The 15,175-nt window shown below is 48.1% G+C and overlaps 1 protein-coding gene across 4 annotated transcripts in view; it reads right to left on the reverse strand.

Annotated features, from left to right (window-relative positions):
- The window catches only part of ABCC1 (ATP binding cassette subfamily C member 1 (ABCC1 blood group)), a 129,584-nt gene that overhangs the window by 88,838 nt on the left and 25,571 nt on the right, over window positions 1–15,175 (reverse strand). For all 4 annotated transcript variants that reach the window (XM_025855509.2, XM_073899457.1, XM_025855508.2 and 1 more), the window contains exons 2-3: window positions 3,808–3,984; window positions 991–1,116 (exon numbers count right to left, since the gene is read on the reverse strand). In XM_025855509.2, the coding sequence (XP_025711294.1) occupies window positions 991–1,116; window positions 3,808–3,984 (303 nt within the window). The remainder of the gene's footprint in view (window positions 1–990; window positions 1,117–3,807; window positions 3,985–15,175) is intronic.

Consider the following 15,175-nt stretch of genomic DNA (forward strand, 5'->3'; position numbering starts at 1 on the left):
TCCACAGCCCTCCGTAGTCTGGGTCCAACTTGCCTTGCCTTTCCCAATTTCTGTCACCTCTGCTGTCCACCCCCTAAAGCCCCACTCCACATTCCTGCTTCACAGATGACCACTCCTTCATCCCCAGCCTCTCGCCCTTCCTTGGACACACTGCTCTCCCAGCTCAAAACATCGTGCCCCGAACCTGCGTCCCTCCTCATTCTCTAACATGCAAGGGCTAGGCTCGCTGAGAACTTTCCAGGTTTCTCCGAGGACCAAGGTACGGGGTGCATATGCAGGAAAGGCCCTTAATTCGAACACATCACTGTGGCACGCGGGCGCCAAAACCATGGCCTCTGCAGCGACCACCCTCCCGCTCAGCTATGTATTAGCTGTATGACCCTGAGGACATTTGATGCCTCTATGCCTTAGTCTCCTCCCCTGCCAAAGGGGCACAAGGTTGTTCTGAGACTAGATGAATTCTAATTTCTAATTTCAAGACATGTAAATCACCAAGAATGGTTCCAGGCACACATTAAGGACTTAAGCTGTAAGAAAGCTGTTACCCTGGCTGTGTTTCCCACACAATAATGGACCCCTGTGGGGCAGGATAGTTTCCTATCCAGCTTGGCATCCCAGCCCTTAAGCCAGAGGCTGAAAGCTCAAGGGGCCGTCAGGTCCCAGACAATTAATATAAATGGTTGAGCCAGCCAGTACAAGAACAGAACACAGTCGGCACAACGAAGTTGGTGCCCACCATCAGCCTCAGTGGCAAAGGAGGGCAACAGGGCACAGGAGAAACTGCGGCCAAGGGATGCCCCCTGTAAAGGCTGCACTCATCTCTCAGTTCTGGCTGACTGTTGCTCCAGAAGACTATGAGGCTGGGGTTGCCGTCTTTGAATTTTTCAAGAAAAGCCAGATTTTTGGATTTTTATTGTGAGATGTTCTCATTTCTACACTCCGGCCACTGATTTTGGCCTCCACGGTGCCTGGCAGCTAGCTCCCACTTACCATGGTGATGCCCAAGAGGGTTGGGCTGACCAGAAACACTGGGGCCAGGAATTTGCCCCAACTTCTTTCCCAGAAAGAGTAGAAGAGGTCTGCCCAGCAGACGATCCACAGCAAAAATCCCAAGGCCTGGAAGAGAAGGACATATATGTCTTAAAAGAGATGGCACTGGAACTTTCCCCAGCAGACCCCTGCAAAAAGGTCAGCCTAGGAGGGACCAGTCAATCCCTAAACTATCAGCTGCGGTCCTTAGATACAGCACATAGCCTCTGGAGCATGGACAAGGCCTAGGTAGGGGGAGCCACACTCTGGGCCATCACACACTAGCCTGTAACCATGCACCCAGGGCATGACTGTTTGGTCCCTGGTCTTCCCATCCCCGGAAAATTCAAGAGCTCGATCTACAGCTTACCTCCATCTGCTACACTGGACACTTGTATGAGGCACCTCACACAGTAAGCATCCATTCAACAACATTCACTGGGTACCTCCTAATGGCCACATTCTTTTCAAAGTGCCACAGATACAACAATTAACGAAACAGACAAAAGTCCCTGCCTTCATGGAGCAGACATTCTAGTGGGGGAAAAATGGGCAAGGAACAAACTGAAAAATAGATAATGCCAGAGAGTGATAAGTGACAGGAGGAAAAAGAAAACACGTAACACAGGGTGGTCAGGGAAGGCCCTTGCAATCAGGTGACATACAGGTAAGGAGCCAAATATGGGTATTTGAGGGAAAGAACAATTTGGTTCCAAGAAACAGGAAGTGCAAAGGCCCTGGGGTAGGGAACATGTGTGAGAGGTTTATGGTTGCTGTAGAAGGAGTGATGGGTATGGTAGATAGCTGAGGAGGGGCCTGGGACCAGATCAGGCTGGGCCACGGTGGGTGAGGGTTTTATTCCCCATGGTGAAAAGCTACTGGAGGCTTTCTGAGCAAGGCTTTTTGTTTGTTTGTTTCTTTGTAAAATCTGTTTTACATTTTAAAGGGAGATGTTGCTCCCCCCCAAAAAGTACAAAGTGCTCCCAAAGGTCTGAGAGGAAGACATTAAATCTGGAGCGGATAGGGAAATGGATAGCATTTGGTGTGGCATGAACAAGACACGTTTGGATGGGGTCACTATAGGCAAAGCTTCAGTAAAAACACTCAGGTTTTCCTGTTTTGGGGCACTAAGTCTTGGGAAACATGGCTTTAAAAATGAAGTGAGATACTTGCTAAGCGGAGAAGAGCGAGTAGAATGAGGAGTGTGACGTGTAGCTGCTCTCCTCATGTCTTCCTGGAGAAAGCTTATTCTTGAAGGGGAGACACGGTCCCTGTACGGTGGACATACCAGGCAACACTCTGACTAGCAATCAAAACGAACCCCCTCGGGGGCGCCTGGGTGGCTCAGTTGGTTAAGCGACTGCCTTCGGCTCGGGTCATGATCCTGGAGTCCCGGGATCGAGTCCCGCATCGGGCTCCCTGCTCGGCGGGGAGTCTGCTTCTCCCCCTGACCCTCCCCCCTCTCATGCTCTCTCTCTCTCTCTCTCATTCTCTCTCTCAAATAAATAAATAAAATCTTTAAAAAAAAAATGAACCCCCTCAATCTGGGGTCGATGAACACCACACGACCCTAGGTGTAATACCCCCAAGGGACACCACCTCTTCCGTGGTTTTCCAACTGGACACGCGTCACCCACATCATGAGGACACATCATGCAGGCTCGAGCTGAGCAACTCCCCTCCAAACAACTGGTCCCCAATCTTCCAATCCATCAGTGTCAAAGGAAGGTGAGGTGTTCTTCCGGATTAAAGTCTCCCAAGAGACAGCAGGACTCAAGGCACCACATGAGGGACACCTTTCGTGGCTCTGTCAGTGAAGCGTCTGACTCTTGGTCTGGGCTCAGGTCATGATCTCAGGGTGGTGAGATGGAGCCCCACGTTGGGCTCCGCACTCAGCATGAAGTCTGCTTCGGATTCTCTCTCTCCACCTCCCTCCCGCTCGCTCACTCTCTCTCAAATAAATAAAATCTTTTTTAAAAATAAAAAATAAAAGCAATGCATGAATCCAGACTGGATCTTGAATGGGACTGGGGGAGTAGTGCCAGAAAAGACAGGACGGGGGCAAGTGACAAAATTGAAATATGGACAGATTTTTAAAAAAAGTATCGTGTCCACGTTAAATTGCCTGGATTTAATAACTGCGCTGTCGTCACATAAGAGAATGCCCGTTTTGAGAAAAGACACGCCGGAAGAACCAACGAGTAAAGATGACACTGATGCTACTGGTTCTCAAATGATTCAGAAAAAACAAATCATATGTGTGCACGGAGAGAGGAACAGCCAATCATAAAAAAGTGTGGCAAAATGTCAGAACTTGGTGACTGTGAGTTAACAGGTATTCAGCGCTGGGGGGGAGTTCCTGAGATCCTCCTTGCCACTCTTCCGCAGTTTGAAATTGTTTCAAGGTAAAAACTTTTTTTTTTTTTTTTGGGGGGGGGAAATAGAAAGGATACCCTCGGGCCAGGTAGGAAGACCTCCTGATTACCTCCTGATAATCTTTCAAGGTCGAGCCTCGCATGCTCACTGTAATGATGGGGAATCCAGGGCTCAGGGAGGTCAAAACACGTGTTCAAGGTCATAAAGCTAGGAAGAGGCACAGCCCGCATCTGCACCCACGTCTAAAACCAGAGCCTCAGCCTTCAACCACGACGTCATGTCTGCCTTCTAGAAAAAGGAACTCGGTTGGGTAGAAGAAACATGTCGGTCTTCACCAACCACCGGTCCCCAGCGCAAGCACACCCCGCCTCCCCCACCACGAGGAAATCCCAAGTGACTCACAGTTTTGGTTTTGTTGAGATAGGTCATCTGAATGTAGCCCCGGTCATGGCGTGAGAGATAGAGGAAGTAGAAGGGGAAGCAGACCCAGAGGTAAGAACAAGGCACCCACATGAGGAACGTGTTCTGAAAGCACTTGGTGAAGTCGGGGTTGCTGGTGTTCCACGTGACGTCCCACGCCTGAGGACAGAAAGAGACGCAGGGTCAACAGGCCGCACCAAGGAGGGAGAGGCGTCTGTGTGGCGATCAAAACCGTGTTAAGAAAAAAGACAGGACCCTACACCCGAGGCCCTCTCGGGTAGAACGTGCAAACTGGAAAGATCAGGAGCCAGAAAGACTATGAAACAAAAATAAGGCATGAAGGTAGGTCTTGCCTCACAGAACAGCTAAGTCCTGGGATCTGGGGCAAGTTCCACCGTCGCACAGTGGAAAGATGGCATCTGCCATTGAAGAAACCCGGAAGGGTATTCCCCTGTCAACTTCAGAGTCCTTTTGTCGTTATGCATCATTCTACTTTACCATCTTGTCACCTGAGGACTTCAGAAAGTCTTTTTGTTTGCCCCCATCACCACCATCAGCACCACCACCACCATCATGGTCACTGCCATCACCACCATTAGCAGCCTCAGCATCATGGATAACGACCAAATTGTAGTCCTCTGTGCTAGGTTCTATTCTAGGTGCTTCATCTGCATTATCCCCCTTAATTCTGTGAGTGCTCCGTCAGCCCTTTTTCAGAAGGGTAAGCAAAGGCACAGAGAGGATTGGTGATTTGCTCCAGGATCACACAGCAGGTAAGATCTGGAGCCCAAATCGAACTCAGACAATTTGGTTCTGAAGTCCCTACGGTGACCCACTAAGTTACCCAGCCTCAGAAACAAATTTGTTTGAACTGCTTTTTAAAGAACCCGCACGTGTTTCACTAGAAACGGGCCAAATAGATAAGCAGAGACATAATAAATAGATCGGGTATATCGGTCCAAGAATAAACTAAAGCCAACGTTTAGGACTTCTGTAAAGGGAGAAGTGAATGACCACTGACCAGTTCTACAACTTTGGAAAAGTTATTACCCTATCTTACAGTTTTAATTTCCTATTTCTACCACAACTGGGTCAGATAACGTCAGAGATCTGACACAGGTGGCCCCCCCCCACCGGGGCCAATTTGGCTCACAGCTGGTTTGTTGTTATTGCTGTTGGTTCAGCACACTTTAAAAAAAAAAAAAAAAATCTGAGGTTCGCTGCCAGCATTTAAAATCAGAAAATTTCTTAAGTCAATCAAAGAAAGACAGGTATCATATGACCTCACTGATAGGTGGAATTCTTAATCTCAGGAAACAAACTGAGTGTTGCTGGAGTGGTGGGGGGTGGGAGGGATGGGGTGGCTGGGTGATAGACATTGGGGAGGGTATGTGCTATGGTGAGCACTGTGAATTGTGCAAGACTGTTGAATCCAGATCTGTACTTCTGAAACAAATAACGGAACATATGTTAAGAAAAAAGAAAAAGAAGAAGATAGCAGGAGGGGAAGAATGAAGGGGAGTAAGTCGGAGGGGGAGATGAACCATGAGAGACGATGGACTCTGAAAAACAAACTGAGGGTTCTAGAGGGGAGGCGGGTGGGGGGATGGGTTAGCCTGGTGATGGGTATTAAAGAGGGCACATTCTGCGTGGAGCACTGGGTGTTATGCACAAACAATGAATCATGGAGCACTACATCAAAAACTAATGATGTGATGTATGGTGATTAACATAACAATAAAAAATTTTAAAAAATAAAATCAGAAAATTTCATATAAAAGTTTAGATCTGACTTTTCTTAGAAAATTAGAAAATTTGGGGCGCCTGGGTGGCTCAGTTGGTGAATTGTCTGCCTCCTGCTCAGGTCATGATCCCAGGGTACTGGGATCGAGCCCCGCATCAGGCTCCCTACTCCGCGGGGAGCCTGCTTCTCCCTCTGCCACTCCCCCTGCTTGTGCGCGCATGCTTGCACTCTCTCTCTCTCTCTCTCTCTCTCTCTCTCCCCCTCTCTCTCTGACAAACAAATAAGATCTTTAAAAGAAAATTAAAAAATCTGATAGCACTGGGCCCAAATTCCTGCTTCACAACCATCAGCAGGGGCTGGGGAGCAACACAGTTCAGGACGAGGCCCACATGCTTCAAGCTGGCCCCAGGCCCCATGCAGCCTACCTCCCTCCTAGCATTTTTTTCCCATCACTAGTCAGTGAGTCCTCTAGAAAGCTCCAGCTATGTCTGATCCCTACAGGCTCCCAAGAATCAGGTTAAGTGTGACCACCAAGGAACTCCAAGGAACCTGGAATCTTACGACTCTGTATCAAGCGTTCAAACCACATTCAAGACCGTTGAAGATAAGAAGGTAGTGGGAACAAAAAGATCATTTCACTTAAAAAACACATTTGACAATCTGATCAAAATACATGCTCTGAGCTTCTCAGAAAAAGAGACCTAGTTATGCACAACACTGTGAGTATATTTAACACTCCTGAAGTGTAGACTTCCAAACGGTTATTAAGATGTTTAGGAAAGAAAGGATTTGACTTTAAAAAAGAGGGAGTGAGTGAGCTCTAGGTCTTAACCAGGTACCTAAACTGGTTCTTCAGAGGTGTAATTATTCTGTGATATAAACAGTTATTTCTCCAGAACCAAGAACAGGAAATCAGTGAAAAATAAACTTTAAAAGGTCAACACACACAAAGGGATTAGCTGGGAAACTTCTAGACACAAAGAAACCCTAAAAAAGGACAAAGGTCATACCTCTGTGGATTTGGGCATTGGGAAGACGGTCTTATAAATAAGAATAAGTGTGGTTTATATCAAAGACTGATTATTTTAACTGGTTTCACATCACTTGTAATCCTTATGGTGATGGTGGAAAAGGGGATTAAACTGTTGGTGGTTAATTATATACAGAACCGAGCCGTTGCCAGAAAAGGCTCATTCCAAAGGAATTTGCCCTTCTAGTAAAAACAATGCTGGACCTTAATATATGCAGTTAGGTATACCAGAAGCTTGGTTCATGTGTGAGCCATTTCTATAACCTGATCCTTGCCCCAGTCATTCCTTGCCTGGACTACTACTATCATTTCCGAACCATTCCCTGCTTCCAGCCCTCCTGGCCCCGCTCAGTCCGCCCCCACTACGGCCAAAGTTATCTCACTCATCTGGACATCCATACGTGCGTCCATAGATATAGAGCCACCCACCCACGCATCCACCCCTCCATCATCTACCCACCTATCCATCCACCCACTCTCTTCCCATTCATCCATGCAGCTGTGCACCTACCCACCCATGCACCAACTCACCCATCCATCCATCCACCTGCCCATGCACCAACCCATCCATACATCTACCCACCCGTGTACCCAACCACCCAGGCATTCATTCATCCATGTTTCTATTAATCTACTTTTAATAGGTCATCAACTTTATGTGTTAACATTTTTTTTCAAACTACACAAAATGGCATACTTTTAATGAAAAAAGAAGACTCCCTCTCTGAATTTGCAACCCCCCATCGCACCCCCAAGGCAAAACTACCGTTATTAACATCTTGTGTATTCTTCCAAATATCTTCCAGATAAAGTGTTATCAACTTTGTTTCCCCAACAAGTACAATACATAGTCCATTCTGTACCTTGCTTTTTTAACTTAATATTAGAAACCGATTTTTTTCAGTAACAGAGGTATGTTTTATTCTTGAGAACTTAACTGTATTTCTTTTGAATAAAGGCAAAAGTGACAAGCCATCTTCCCATCCCAGTCCCTAACCCCCCAGGGTCCTGTCTCTAGGAGCACCCATTACTGATTTCTTGTGTGTCCTTCCAGAAAATATTTTATGCGTGTGTGTGTGTGTGTGTGTGTGTGTGTGTGTGTGTGTTTTCTGCTATCAAATGGAAGGAAGCATACTCCTCACACTGTTCTGTACCTTGCTTTTTTTCTTAAGTTTTCTTTTTTAGTTTATTTATTTACTTACGTAATCTCTACACCGAGCCGGGGGCTCAAACTCACAACCCCTAGATCAAGAGTCACGTGCTCTATCAACTGAGCCATCAGGGTGCCCAGCTTTTTTCTCTTAATAACAGGCCTTAAAGGTCATCCTGCAAAGGAAGGGTTTCCTCATTCTTTGTTCCGGGTACTTGCTATTCCGCTGTATGACGGACCCGACTATATTTGACCAGCCTCCTGCTGACAAGGGCACTGGGTTGCTCTAACAGACAAATAATACAGCAGTGAACTGATAATCCGGTAAGTGCTTCATTTCACACACACACAAGCATATTTATAAGATCACTTTCTAGAAACAAACCTGCTGGGACAAAAGGTGCATGCATCTAAAATTGAGACACTGCCCTCCAAGGGGGTATCAGTTTACACTCTACCTTACAAGGAACAAGGGTGACTCCTTCCCAAACACCATGTATTACAAGCTTTTTTATCTCTGCAGACCTGGTAGTGGAAAACATCTCACTGTAGTTTAAATTTCTTTTCCCGTTACAATGAGGAAAATGGAAGATCTTTCCACATGTGTTTAAAAGCAGGAAAATTTTCCCGCTCAGAGGAAAATTCACAGACTTAAATATTTGTGTTAAGAAATGGGACAGATCGGATTGTCCTCTCTCCTCTGGGTAGCAACCTCAGATGGCTCCCTATCACCTTCAAAAGCTGATCCTTGCTGTGCTTCATGAGGTCTTCCATGTCTGAGCTCCGTCTGTTTCTCCTACAGTTTCTCCCACCCTCTTCCCCAGTGTGTCAACTCAGGCATTCACTCAATAAGGCATTTACCATGCATGTGTCAGGCATTGTTCAAGGTACTGGAGATTCGGGAGGGCCGTGGTCCCTGCTTTCAAGGCACTCCCTAGCTGCCGGTCAAATGAATGGTTCTTTGGGATACCTCTTCCTAGATGCTCTCCCTGCCATGTCTTTCCACTATAACAAACTCCTATACATCCAACTTGGGTATCTCCTTTAGGAAGCTGTCCTCCCCACTCTCCAAATCATCAGGCCCACCCCCCAATCTTTGTGATGGTTTTCTTACTTGTCACTACCTCTGTCCTACAAGGACCATGCAAGGACCTCAGTGCTAGGACCACGTGTTTACTTACTCTTGACTCCGAGCCTCTTCACCTGGAATGTACCCAAAAGTTATTGAGTAACTGGCTCAGGCCATGCCGCCCCTTGCCTCGCTTGCCCCCCCAACATTACTTCCTACTTTGCTTTTAAAAAAAAATAACAATCCAGGGCTCCTACCCCCACCCATGCGCTATCAAATAATTAAATAAAATCTTAAAAAAAAAAAAAAGTAACAATCCATCCAGGTAGAACCTGGCTATGACCCTGGGCTTCCTGGTCAGGTAGAGGTGGACTGAAATTCCGGCCCTAACCTCATGTAAACCTGTGCAGGTCACTTCACCACTCCAAGCTCAGTCTCCTCCCCAGTAAAGTGGTCAGGAAAACCAAGGGCCTGGAGGGGCTGTGGCCAGTAGCAAACGGCACAGTGCGTAAGAGATGCATCGCACAGGACCGGCGCGCTCTAGAGACAAGGGGTGACTTTAGCTGACGATGCCAAGAATTCACCGTGATCCCCACCACTGCCACCAGCGTGGCCCAGACTCGGGAGGCTTAGAGGACAGGCAAAGGCGCGAATTAGGAAGTAAGCAAGAGGAAACCGGAGAGCATCTAAGGACACGCAACTCCTGGCCAAGGAGAGGCCGAGGAAACGCTCAGCTCAGCGAAGGCAGGAGCCAGGCCCTCAGAAGGCAGCTTCTTGCTCTAAGCCACAGGCCCTGGCCCAGAGGAAGAGGCAGGAGGGAGGAGCAGAGGGAGGAGCAGAGGGAGGAGGAGGGGGCATGTGGAAAGGGGAAATCCGCTTGTGAACGTGAAATTTCATGGCTGCAGGAGGCAGCCAGCGTGCCACCCGCCCTCACCCTGCCTCAGCCAGCCAACGGCGGCCCTGACCACTGTCACCAGAGTGACGACAATAGCATCTGGGCCTCCAGTGTGTCCCTCACTGGCTGGGACCCTAAAGGATCTTCTGTGCAGAGAGATCCCCTCGGCCACCCCTGGAAACCAGCAGTGTGACCCCCGCTGTTTGGGGTCTGGGCAGGACAGCAAATGCAGAGGGCCACTGGAAGCCTTAAGGAAGGGCAATGATTCATGGAGAGTCTGCTGGCTACTTGCCGCTTGCGACCCCAGGGCAGACAGCTACCCTGCTCTTCCTTCCAGCAGCTCTGCATCTGTGAGCTTCAGAAACCAGGCTCTCTCCCATCGGCCCAATACTGGTGACAAAACTCAACCCTGGGGGCGCCCGGGTGGCTCAGTTGGTTAAGCGACTGCCTTCGGCTCAGGTCATGATCCTGGAGTCCTGGGATCGAGTCCCACATCGGGCTCCCTGCTCAGCGGGGAGTCTGCTTCTCCCTCTGACCCTCTTCCCTCTCGGGCTCTCATTCTCTCTCTCTCTCAAATAAATAAATAAAATCTTTAAAAAAAAAAAAAAATTCAACCCTGGGAGGAGTCCAGAAAACAGTCACCAGCGCTGATCCAGGCAGCATACCATGGAAAACCTGGCCCGAGAAAATCTCGACACAGAAAGTGCATCGCTGGCTCCCCCAACCCAGGCTTCTCTTCACAGGACACCTCGACAGCTTCACCACCCTTTCATGTGTCCCCCCTCCCTACCCTCAGCCCTGATGCTTGAGGATGGAGGGGGGCACAAGTCCAAGGCTGCTTGGCCCACGAGCTCTGGGAGTTCATAACATTTCTACTGAGTGCTGTCATCTCACATCCCTCTCCCTCAGGGCAGAATAATGACAACCAGCACACTCTGAGCACCGATGTACCAGGCATGTCCCTCAGTCCTCACAAGGAGAGGCAGTGCTGCTATGCCCATTTCACAGATGAGGAAACCAAGGCACCAGGAACTAAGACTACCTTGACCCAAATCAACCCAATCACAGCAAGGACACTACTCTCTTGCCCCAGTGATGCAGGGTGAGGATGTGGGGTCTACAGGGGTCTCAGCTATTTACAAGGGAAGCACCAAAAGTTGGGAGGGAAAGGATGGAGTGTCACCTCTGTGGAGAGTCGAGAACGAAGTGGACATTATAAAAGGTGGAGATGAAAGAAACTGGTACTTGGTACCAACGGTGGGGGGTGGGGGAGGGAGGTGCTGCTGGATCAAACTTAACCTGCAGTCCTCCTTCCCAGTGGACTTCTCCAATAAATTCACTTAACTGTTTACACAAGTTTAAAATGAATTTGCTCTCACAATACAAAGCATCCTAATGATACAAATTCTTTTTTTTTTAACTTTTTATTTATTTATTCATGAGAGACAGAGAGAGAGAGAGAGGCAGAGGGAGAAGCAGGCTCCCAAGGAGCAGGGAGCCTGATGCGGGACTCGATCCCAGGACCCTGGGATCATGACCTGAGCTGAAGGCAGATGCTTAACCATCTGAGCCACCCAGGCGCCCAATGATACAAATTCTGATCCACTGAGTCAACTTTTACATAATTATGATTCAGAATTCGACATGCATGAATAGGGTTTATACCATTACCAGTAGCATACTTCTGGGTAAATCACTGATCTTCTCTGAGGTTCAAATAGCCCACCAGCAAAATGGGGCTACTACCATCTCCTCCCCAGGAGACCATAAAAACCCATATAAATGTTGATTATTACTATTATATACAACCTCTTCAGCTGACTTTTTTAGAGCCTACCTCTTTCCTTCTGTTCTCCCCTTTTTCTATTCTTCTCATCACCCCACCCCATCTTCCCAAAAAGACTACCTATCCCCTTGTCTCCTAGACCCAGTTTTCTTCTCTATTTGCTCTGTGACCTTAGACGAGTTACTTAACCTCTCTGAACCTCATCTCTAAATTTGAGAACACCTATCTCCTAGAGCCATTCCCAAGATTAAATAAAATTACATACACACAGGGTCCCGCACACTCAATAAAGGACTATTGTCAGTAATCTTAATTCTTACGTCAGTAATAAAAATAAATGAAGTTTATACCATTAATACTCTCAAGATGGTGATCTTATATTGTTACTGATAATAATACCACCTAGCATTAACTGAGCACTAATTATGTGCCAGCACTATTTCTATGCATTTCAAGTGAATTAATTCTTTTAACCTCCATGATTACCTAGAAGGGAGGTTTTACTTTGATGCTCCTTTGTTAATGAAGAAACGGAAATAGAGAAGACCAGTAAGCTGCCACAGGTCACCCAGCTTGTATGTGACAAGGCTGGGACTCAAACATAGGAAGCCTGACTAGGGAGCTGGGCCTTCTGGAGCTGGGCCTGTGTCCATGAAAAATCTGGGCCAAGAAAAAAATGTGAGTCCTCCAATCATCACCAAGTTCAGAACCCATTCCCTGTACTCACTGCCTATGACTGCAGTTACAGATCACCATCAACTTGGTGACTTAAAGTAACTCACTTGTTGAATCCTACAGTGGTAGGGGTCAGGAATCTGAGAGGGGTCTCGGTGGGCTACAAATCAAGGTGTGGGCAGGGCTGCGTTCTGTCAGGAGACTCTAAGGGAGGACCCATTTCCTTGCCTCTTCCAGCTTCCAGAAGCCGTCCACATTCCTCGGATCACGGCGCCTTCTGCCATCTTCAAAGCCGAGAGCATCAGACCGAGTGCTGGTCAGGCTGCCACCTCTCCTCATTTGTGCTCTTGCGTCTCCCTCTTCCACTGACAAAGACCCCCGTGATGTGGAGGCCCACCCAGATAAGCCAGGACACACCTCCCATCTCAAGGTCAACTATGAGTGGTAGCCTAATATTTCCATCTACCGTCTTCATTCCCCTCTGCTGTGCAACATCCCATATTCACGGGTTCTGGGGACCAGGCCAGGGGCACCCCCTCCTCAGCTCCGTTCAACGGCTCTCCGTCGCTGCCCTCTGCTAGGTCAGGTCCAGAAGCCACCCCAGGGCTGCCAAGCCCCACACGGAGTGGTCCTGAGGCTGACTGGCCCTCTCAACTCCATTGGCCGGTCACTGAAGCACTGTATGCTGGGGTAGCTCCTCAGCGGGGGCCCCATGGGGCTTCCCCACACAGCCTGCCGCTCTGACCTGGCCCACACAGCTTCTAGAGGGAAACAGCCCCGCCCAGGGCCCCACGGGCTGACCTCGGGACAGGAGGGGTAGCTCCAGAGGGGAAGGCAAGCAAACGGCCAACAACAGCCGGGTACGCGATGACAAATCTGGACCAGGGCTCTGGGTCACTTGCATCTGGGAGTGAGGGTTGCTCTGACCTATTTAGTTACAAGGACCTCCTTTGAACTTGGCATCCCACTGGGGCCTGAAGGCCCTTTCCACAATATGATCACCTCAGTAACTCATGATAGGTAGCTTTCTACCACTCAGTGGACAATTCTGTATCAGGAGACTACTGTGTTCCAATAACATTTGGAGGTCAAGTTTCTACTCTCAGAGGATCATTCTATTAAAACAGGCAAATATGAAATAGATAAATTAACAGCTATATGCATGTGCAATGGCAGCAAATGCCCTAAAGAAGAGCACAGGGGCGGGGGAGGGGCGGGCAGAGAATAATGGTGGGGTCTGGGTGTTATTACAGAAAAGAGCTCTGGGCCAGAATAACAGTCGAGCAAAGACCTGCAGGTAAGCAATTACATGGCACCTTCCTCCATCAACAGAAACCAAAAGACCGAGGGCTTATGAAGGTTCTTAGTGGCCTGTGCCAGGACCAAGCTAAGTACTTTACATGCCTTACATCTCATTTAATCCTCACTAACAACTCTGGGAGGCAGGCCCTAGAATGAAATCCATTTTACAGATCACAGAAACTGAGGCCAAGTCACATAACCTGAAAGCAGCATGGGTAGCCGGGAATTTGAATCCAAGTGTAGATGCCTCTGCGTACCTAGACGGTTGTTCTGTTTGCTTTTTTTTTTAAATCACATGCATCTACTACTGTTCCCATTTAAAATTAGTATAAAAGGGTATACAGATGCTTCTACAGGCAGGGAAATTTTCTTAGAAAGATTAAAAAAAAAAAAAGCAAAAAGCTAACCGGGACTATCCCCGGGGAGGGCAGAGCTGGAGCTGCTGAGAAGACACTATTCATTTTGTTTTAGTATCTTTAGCACTGTTTGGATTTTTCACTCTGCATGTATTACCCCTAAACTAATAATAACAAAAGGAATTCGCGCTTTGAATAAACAAACAGTGACAGCAGGAATTTAAGGGTAGACATTTCTAAATGCTGAGCTGGGAACAAAGAGAAAGCACATATTTACTGGACGCCCAAAAGTTGAAATGTCCGGCACGGTGCTAAGTGTTTTCCAAGCACGAGTCCATTCAAACCCCTACAAAATCAGGATTCTTAGAACTCTCCCTTTTCGGACCAGGGGACTATGAGGCCCAGAGAGGTTATGGAACTTGCTGAGGGTCACAGAGCCGGGAGGAGGCAGAGCCAGGCTTTGAACCCACAGAGTCTGACGGTGAGCCCTAACCTCCCAGGCTGCACCACCTCTCAGCCAGGTGCTTGCGACTCTAGGGGATTCGCAAGGCCCACAGCCTCACTGCCCAGCCTGAGGCCGCTTGGAAGGTGACATTCTTTGCGGCAGGGCATCAACTAGATGTCCTCAGGCCTTAGGGAGTCCCAAGTTCATCTCTGCAGAACAGAGAAGCAACGTTCTGACCCAGACATGGAAATATGCTACAACTACCCCCCACCCACCTACCCAACGTGCACAGTGCATGGGGGTGGTTAAGAACACAAGACTGGAGGGTCTAGGTTCCAGTTTCCACCCCGTCACAGATCTGTGCCTGAAAGCAGGGTTTCTCAACCTCAGCACCAATGCTATTTGGGGCCAGAGAATTCTTTGATTTGAGGGGGCTACCCTGTGCATCAGAGGATGTTAAGCACTGTCCCTAACCTCTGTCCAAGAGATGCCAGTAAGCACACATCCCATCTAATCCTCACAAACAACTCTAGGAGGCAGGTCCTATAAACCCATTTCACAGAAACTCAGGTCCGTAACCTGCAAGCAGCATACACAGCTGGCTGTGACAATCAAAAATGTCTCCAGACATTGCCAAATATCCCCCCCAGGAGGCAAAAACTGTCCCTACCACCCTAAGGCAGTGGACCCACCAGGCCTCAGTTTATCTGTGAAATGAGACTAGTTCTAGAACCCAGCCATTACAGAATAATCAGGAGGGTTAAATGACATGACCCAAAAGGTTCCAGGTTCAGTTCCTGGTCAAGAAACTGATCAATAAAACACAGGGTTGGTTGGTTGGTTGGTTGGTTGGTTGGTTGGTTTTTTCTTTCTTTCTTTCTTTCTTTCATTCATTCAT

The sequence above is a fragment of the Callorhinus ursinus genome, unplaced genomic scaffold (assembly GCF_003265705.2).
Source record: "Callorhinus ursinus isolate GAN/ISIS: 27379988/994484 unplaced genomic scaffold, GSC_fseal_2.0 scaffold13, whole genome shotgun sequence".
Taxonomy (NCBI): domain Eukaryota; kingdom Metazoa; phylum Chordata; class Mammalia; order Carnivora; family Otariidae; genus Callorhinus; species Callorhinus ursinus.